The sequence below is a fragment of the Sinocyclocheilus rhinocerous genome, unplaced genomic scaffold, assembly GCF_001515625.1.
Source record: "Sinocyclocheilus rhinocerous isolate Xijiao unplaced genomic scaffold, SAMN03320098_v1.1 scaffold3595, whole genome shotgun sequence".
NCBI classification, from domain to species: Eukaryota; Metazoa; Chordata; class Actinopteri; order Cypriniformes; family Cyprinidae; genus Sinocyclocheilus; species Sinocyclocheilus rhinocerous.
Window position 1 is genome coordinate 303,378 of NW_015664998.1, and position 8,211 is coordinate 311,588.

General features: G+C 40.1%; 1 protein-coding gene across 4 annotated transcripts in view; it reads left to right on the top strand.

The window, feature by feature from the left end:
- LOC107730716 (EMI domain-containing protein 1-like) overlaps window positions 1–8,211 on the top strand; it is a 75,061-nt gene that overhangs the window by 58,056 nt on the left and 8,794 nt on the right. For all 4 annotated transcript variants that reach the window (XM_016541603.1, XM_016541602.1, XM_016541605.1 and 1 more), the window contains exon 9: window positions 4,986–5,078. In XM_016541603.1, the coding sequence (XP_016397089.1) occupies window positions 4,986–5,078 (93 nt within the window). The remainder of the gene's footprint in view (window positions 1–4,985; window positions 5,079–8,211) is intronic.

An 8,211-nucleotide genomic window follows, 5' to 3' on the forward strand; every position in this document is an offset into this window, starting at 1 on the left:
ATTCCAAGACGTAGGCTAGAATCTGTGATTGCGAAGTACAGTAAATATCCACACTGGTGCAGTGGCTGACAGCCACACATTCACCTCAAAACATTAGATTCATCCACGCTGGAGCCGTGCCGGAGCACAACCCACTCGAGGAAGAATTGTGCGCAAAGCTGCAATTGCAGGTTTTCAAACAGAGATACCGACAAAGAGGCAAAACTTACGGACTGCAGCTTTAAAATGTATAAGAAAGTTCATTTCTGAGGAAAAATTAAAGTCATGTGGCAAAAACATATTTGTTCCTGTTTGATACTGTGACTGGACCCGACTTGATAGCCTATGAATGAGACCATGATCCGCTTTCACAAAATAGTCTTCTTTTTAGCGTTTATTTTATATTAATCACTAATAGGATTAAACACCGCCGCCTGTGTTTTATAGCCTAAAATAAATAATAATAGCCTAATAAAAAGAAGAATAGAATTCCTGAATTTTCTAAAAAAAAAAAAAAAAAACGATAGAGTTTAGAGATAATAAGGTAGTGCGCACGGATTATGAATTTGTGGGTACGGATTCAAAAATCTAAGGTACGGTTTACAAAATCTGAGCGCACGGATTGGAAATTCGTGGGTACGATTTGTTAAACCGAGGGAACAGTTTAAGAATTCGTGAGTACGGTTTATAAACTGAGGGGACGGATTGCAAAACCGTCGCCACAGATTGTTTTTTTTTCTCCTACAGGTGACTTCCCGGGCTCCGTAGTTTTGAGACTTGCTTGAGACTTAAACATGTGACTTGCCCCACCTCTGCTTTAAACAAATCAAGCCCACAAAACTATCACAAGTTCAGGTCTAAATCACTCTGTGACTCAAGACAAACGTCATGGCAGAGTAGCTAGGTCTTCTTAACCTGTCATTTTGCTGTCTAATGTATCGAACACTTAAAAGGAATAATTCTCCCAAAAATGGGAATATGCTGAAAATTCCTTCACCCTCAGGCCATCCAAGCTGTAGATGGGTTTCCTCATTGGAAAATATTTGGAGAAATTAAGCATTACATCACTTGCTCACCAGTGGGTCCTCTGCAGTGAATGGGTGCCATCAGAATGAGTCCAAACGACTGATAAAAACAATCTCAATGATCCACAACTAATCCACTTGACTTTAGTCCATCAATTAAAATCCTGTGAAGTGAAAAGCTGCATGGTTGTAAGACACAAAACCAATAAGACATTTAACTTCAGACCAAAATATGAGTCCTCCATCCATTATATTGTTTTATACAGTAAACAACAAAAAAAACATCTGAATCAGGAAAGAAATTGTCAGGGTTTGGGTGGAGGGATGAGGCGAGGACTCACTAATGCAGGAGATGGGCTTTTATTAATAAAACAAAACAAAAACAACCCCATGGGGGAAAAACAGGCTGGCACAACAAGGCAAGGCATGATCAGAAAGTGAATGGGTGCCATCAGAATGAGTCCAAACGACTGATAAAAACAATCTCAATGATCCACAACTAATCCACTTGACTTTAGTCCATCAATTAAAATCCTATGAAGTGAAAAGCTGCATGGTTGTAAGAAACAAAACCAATAAGACATTTAACTTCAGACCAAAATATGAGTCCTCCATCCATTATATTGCTTTATACAGTAAACAACAAAAAAAAACATCTGAATCAGGAAAGAAATTGTCAGGGTTTGGGTAGAGGGATGAGGCGAGGACTCACTAATGCAGGAGATGGGCTTTTATTAATAAAACAAAACAAAAACAACCCCATGGGGGAAAAACAGGCTGGCACAACAAGGCAAGGCATGATCAGAACAAGGCTGACGGGACACAACAGGATATATGCGATGACAAACTGGCACAGGTTTGCAAACACAAGGAGAATAAATAGGGAGCAAATGAGGAGGGTAACAAGGGAAACACAGGTGGGGCAAATTAACCAATAATCAGGTAACAAGATGGGTGGGGTTGGCCAGCAAAACAATCACAAGCCATGTGCTTGAACAAAACAAGGCACGAACACGCACCTAATGAGAATACTCTTAAGCCGCGTGTTCACACAAGACAAGACAGCACGCAGCCAGCGAAAACCAAGCTGCCAACCAACCCCGACACGAAACCGAAACCCAACAAGACATTAGTGCCAGGCTCCGAACACCACGCTCCAACATTAAACAAGGAAACAGGACACGCAGACGAGAACGCACGGCTCGAGCACTCTCGAAGCCGCACACTCACATGAAAACAACGACATGACGGGAGTGTCATGGCTCTGTCACAAAACCATGAATAACACTAGACCGAAGTGACAGAACCCTGACAGAAATATGCACAGATAAAGCACCATTTACAAGCGAGTCCAAAACTGTTCTAAACAAATTATGTCAGTGGATTTGATGTGAGAGGTAAAACATGGGAAGAACTTTTTCACTGAAGGAAGCTTTATTGTTGATTATGGGCTGGTAATTTGGCTAGAAATTATGCTTTAAAGTTAAAATGCCTCGATGGATTTGTTATTACAAACACTTTTCGCTTCACAAGACTGGAGTCTTGTGGATTACTTGTGTATTATTGTGATGTTTTTATCAGCTGTTTGGACTCTCATTCTGACGGCACTCATTCACTTCAGAGGATCCAATGTAAGTGATGTAATGCTAAATTTCTCCAATCTGTTTTGATGAATAAACAAGCTCATCTATATCTTGGATGGCCTGAGGGTGAGTAAATTTTCTTCAAATTTTCATTTTTGGGTGAACTAATCATTTTTGTTTTCATCTTTGTCTTAGACCAAAAGTTTTCTTCGTATATCAGTTTATATAACTGTATCCACTAGCAAAAGAGCCCTGATTTCTTATGGAGTGCAGACCTATGACTTGCAAGAATGTGGTTTCTCACCATGCTGACTTTTCTGCTGTAAGAGACATTATATGGAGGTGTTGCCGAGTTAGCATTGAGCCCCAAGTCCTCTTGCCAAAATATTTGTGCTTGGACCACATTATAAAAAATCATTTTTTGTTCACAGCATGTACTGCTGTGCTGGGGCTTGCCTAAAAGACACACACACACATCAGCTAACATACATGCCACTTACCCCAAGACTCAAAGATAGTATGGAATTTAGTTAGCATATTTAAAACATGGCCACAGTTATGAAGGGTCTTTTACCAGAGCCATGACTGACTGAAGGGGCTTTAAGTGACCTTAGGTCTTTACCCAGGCCCAATTGAGGGGCTCCTCAGCCATATGAATCCAATCTAAATTGAACATGAAATATGTATACAATACTTGCTTCTTATTTCTTCCATATGTTTGCCATTGTATTGTTTTCCTTGGATTTGCCGTTTTCTTTACGCCTTCATGTCATGCACAATGAACTGTACCTGATTGTTGTATTCTCTCAAGATAGGTATGTTTACATAAAGCAAGGTAGATCTGTAGGAAAATAACATCATGGTATATGGGTAGGGTAGCTGACATGACATGCTTTGGGGTAGCTGACATGTCCTGTGGTGTGACAAGCTGTACTTCATCTAAATGCAGTTTCCGATTGAGAGACTACATAGATTTTGTATTTTTAATTACAGTACTTAAAAAAAATCATTCTTCACACCACAGGACTATTAAAATGAACTGGTTAAGCTAAAAGTGATTTTTACAATGATGCTCTTACAATCACACAATGAACTGTTATTCACTCAATTATCATTCCACAAAGCGGCAGACTCCACATGACGTGTGCTGTGACACTTCTCTAAGAATGAATTTTGTACACTGGTAAGGCTGTTTATTTACACATGCTATCTGCATTGTTTCATCGACCAATTCTCTATGGGTATTATGCTAATCAAGCAACAGAGATAATAATAAGCCCAATTTACATAGAAAGGAGGTATGTTTATGGTAAAAAAAGATTGACAGTACTCATGGCACAGCAGTATTTCAGTACATTTAGCACCTGTTTAAGCTTGTGAGTAGTTAGTGAATAATAAGAAACCGGTTTTTACACTGCAAAAATGACTCAATTGTTTAGTGAATTTGCCCCTCGGAAAATGAAAACTGGTAACTCATATTAAAGGAATTTGATCCAACTTCTCATCCAACCTCTTTTCCAAATAACTTTAGTAAACATTTTGTCAAACATCTAAAGGAGAGACTGATGAGAAATTGGGTGATACAGTTACAGTAAGTACCCGGGGATGTCAGAGGAGAGCAAGAGAAAAGAAGGGACAGGAACAGAGAAAAGAAACAAAGACAGGCAGATGAAACTCTTGTTCTGTTTGTTTTGCAATCACACTGTCTCGCACACCAGCCATGACATAGCTTTTCTTTCCTTCATTTTTTTTCCGCTTAATCAAAACTAACAGGCAACAAGGAACCAGCTGGAGAGATCTTGTGTAGATGCACATGTTCACACACACATCCAGAGAGCTGTATGAATCAGTGCAGTCACCTACCAGGTTTTAATTTATTACACACCAGAGTTGCTAATATGCTCCGGCATTTAGCAGTGTTTATTTGAGGTTTCCCAGCTCTCCCTGTTAGAGCCCAACCCATGGCCATTATGAGCCCCCTCCTGTTAATTACAGCCCCCACACACACAGTAACACACAACCACACACCGCTCTCCTGCCCCCCTTATTAACCCGTTTCCTAGAACAGCCATGTATCGAAACCAAATACCTCATTCTAACTCAGTCTGCACTCTCTTTTACTTCCTCTCCTTCTCTTTAGGATGTTAAACATCCCGTAACTTCCTTGGAATCCTTTTATCATATACTGTAGGTGCTCAACATAGTGTGCAAAAACACTCTAAACATTCTCCTATTTCCTATAGCTTTCTGTTGAATAGGACAAGAGTGCCTTATAAATGACTACTCAGGGGAAAGATAGCTTGAAAGGTAGCACTTTGTGTGTGTGTGTGTGTGTGTGTGTGTGAGAGTTTTGTTGAGCTTTCTCATACTTTTCTCTTTTTTTGTGCTTTCTCTTCAGGTCCGCAGGGACCACCGGGCCTCCCAGGAGAGAGGGGCCTCCCTGGGCCACCCGGGCCCCCCGGACCACCAGCCCCTGTACCTGAACAAGATGGTATGAGTACTAATCATTAAGGGGCTTAAATGATAATTTCCTGTCATCCTGTCATTATCACAAAATAAAAACCAGAACCCAGGGTGATTAGGTCTTGTATGACCCTGAAGGGGTTTATTTTGCAATAATGACTGACTTCTTGTACTTTTCTACACTTACTATGCTATTGTTCAAAAGTTTGGGGGCAGTAAGATTTTAGTTTTATTTATTTTTAAAGAAATGAATACTTTTATGCAGCAAGGATGCATTCAATTGATCAAAAGTGACAGTAAAGACATTTATAAAAAATATAAAAGAAGCTGTTCTTTTCATCAAAGAATCTTGAAAAAAAAATTATGATAATTTTCACAAAAATGTTAACATTGATTTTTGTCCAAATAAATGCAGCCTTGGTGAGCATAAGAGACTTCTTAAACTCATGAAAAAATAATTCCAACCCCAAGAGTTTGAACAGTATACAGTACTCAAACGTTTGAAGTCGGTAAGATTTTTCATTGACTGCTTATCAAATAACAAAATAAATGGACATGAAATGCTGCTTTAAATTGAAATCATTTATGTAAAAAGAAACAGACCACGGTGTGATAGGAGAAATGTTGGAAATCATTTCCCTGGAAAGGCAGTCAGTTATACAGTTTTGTGGTCATTATACAAAAGTATTTGACCACAGGATGCCACAATTGACCAATCAGAATCAAGTATCATGGAGAGCTATGACATTTGCCCGTATTTGCTGTTTTTGGACCCTTTTCTCTCTCTCTCTCTCTCTCTCTCTCTCTCGCTCTCTTTCTCTCTCTGTCTGGCTTCAGAAACTGAAATGTTTCCTGCACTCTCCCATGTGGCTCTTCAGATTTTTCACACCTTTAGAATTGAGTTGTGAGGGAAATTGCTGTAGTGCAGAACCAGATGGATGCATGTGGACAGACAGACACACACACTCACACACACACACACACACGTTGTAGTCAGTTGCGTTCAATGTAAAACAGGTTCAGCTGTGAGTGTAGGCCAGTTCTGCAAGTCTAAACCTCATTAGTGAGTCATGGGATAGTCGATTCAAATTCAGTCTACTTTTTAGAATAAAACTTCCTGATTGTGCAGTGGGAAGCTTCAAATGAGTCCAAAATGTAATGTAAATAGAAAAAAAGGAATGGGTCAAGGAATTAGTCTAACTTAGGGGCATCTCTCTCATTTCTGCTTTTTTCCTTTCCCGCCATTGATTAAAATGGCAGGTTTCAAGAGGTAACACAGGCTACACTCAATAGTCACATGCTGGGAAAAAGACCTGTCTGTCTGCTGCTGATGTCACTCAAACACTTCCAGATGTGCACGGCCAAAACAGCAGGGTAGAGTGGGAGAAGTGTGTGTATGTGTGCTGTCTTGAGACTTACACTAAGTTAAACTATAAGCACAAGGGATTGTTTTAGAATAGAAGCAATAATATTTTAGTGTGTGTGTGTCGTCACTCTCAAAGAGGACTGGCCCGTGTAGAGGACTGACTCTTCACCTCAGCTCAGTTTTATAACTGCTCTCTGTTGGAGGGGATACAGGCCTTCCCAGACCTCATAAAGTTTGAGAATTTTTAATTTAGGGGCCTTAGAACTTTATAACTCAGTTAAGGCTGTTATTCCCGTGATTCTACCTTCAAAGTAATCAGGACAATAAAAGGGTCTACAAGAGACTTCCATAGAAAAACACTGTCTTTATTGGAGTTTCCTGTCTGGGTCTGAGCTCTGGGATGTCCTGCAGCCACCGAGACTACAGTAGCAAACTCACCTGCTGGGGGAGACAGACAGACAGACAGACAGAGAGCAATTTCAAAGGCTGAATCAGTACTCAGCCTTTTCACAGACCCACTGTGAGAACATTGTCAGAAGTAACAAAACCAATCAGAGGAGACAAGACAAAACATCTGTTAAGTCTACTGTGAGTAGACTTGCAACAGTCAACTTCAGAGTACTTTATTGACACGATTGTGATACAGGACATATAGCATTTCCAAAGATTCAATACACACGACAAAAGCAGTGACAAGAAAATAAAAAGAGAAAATATATTAATAATAAAAATAAGGTGCCAGTAAAATATATAAGCAAATACAAATTCAGTAATAAAAAAAGAGACAAGCATTTTTTGTATTGATCTATAGTATGTTTTTATTGGTCGATTTTATTAATCTCAGGGTTTCGGGCAGAGGGGTAACAAAGGGGGAAATTACAGCCCACACAAGAGCAAGAGACAAAGAAAACCATTAGGCTGTGATACAAAAGAAAACCGCTGGCTTGTAATTTTACGGCATTTTTGTGATTTAATTCACTTTTCGTGACAGAAAAAACTGCACATCAAAATGCCACAACCAATATTATAATTTATGGTGCACTAATATTTTACAACCGCTACAAATGACATCACTGTTTATTCTTGTATAAACAGCGCCGTTGACAGCCAAGTAGCCGTTATGACGCTCTGCATCAGATCCTGGTCACTCTGACTGAGATACATTAATTTTTATTAGGGATGCACCGAAATGAAAATTCTTGGCCGAAGCAGAAACCGAACAAAATGAAACACTGGGCCGAAAGCTGAAGGCCGAATACCGAACACGGTTTTTCGAGGTTTCCCCCCCATGTATTTTGCCAATTTTTTTCACCATTGCATAAATTAAATAGCCAAAATTATACAGCTTTACGATTCTCTCAGGAAAAAGCCGAGCTCCTGGAGGCGCGCCGTGGATGGAGCTAAAGAGTGACGAGCACTTGAGCGCCGAATGACAACAAAACAGACATTTGATGCTGTTTCACTTACCGTCTGCAGTTCTGAATCATGACCGGGATCTTTTATAGCTGGGACCGCTCCATCTTTCAGTATCAAACTATGTGCAAATCCAGCATTAAACTGTTTTACATAACGCTGGGTTCTTTAGGAAGCTGAACAAAGTAATCTTTCCCTTACAACCAAAAACACACTTCTTTGGAGACATTCTTCCTGACCGAGTCCCGTGCAGCGCTGCCGCCGGATGAAGCTCATTGATGGGCCTGATCTTGCTCTAGCTCTGGTCGATGTGAGCGTGGCGCGCTCTTCCGGGAGAAATGCCCATATAAGGAGTTCCACCCTCGTCTACGTCATGAAGAGC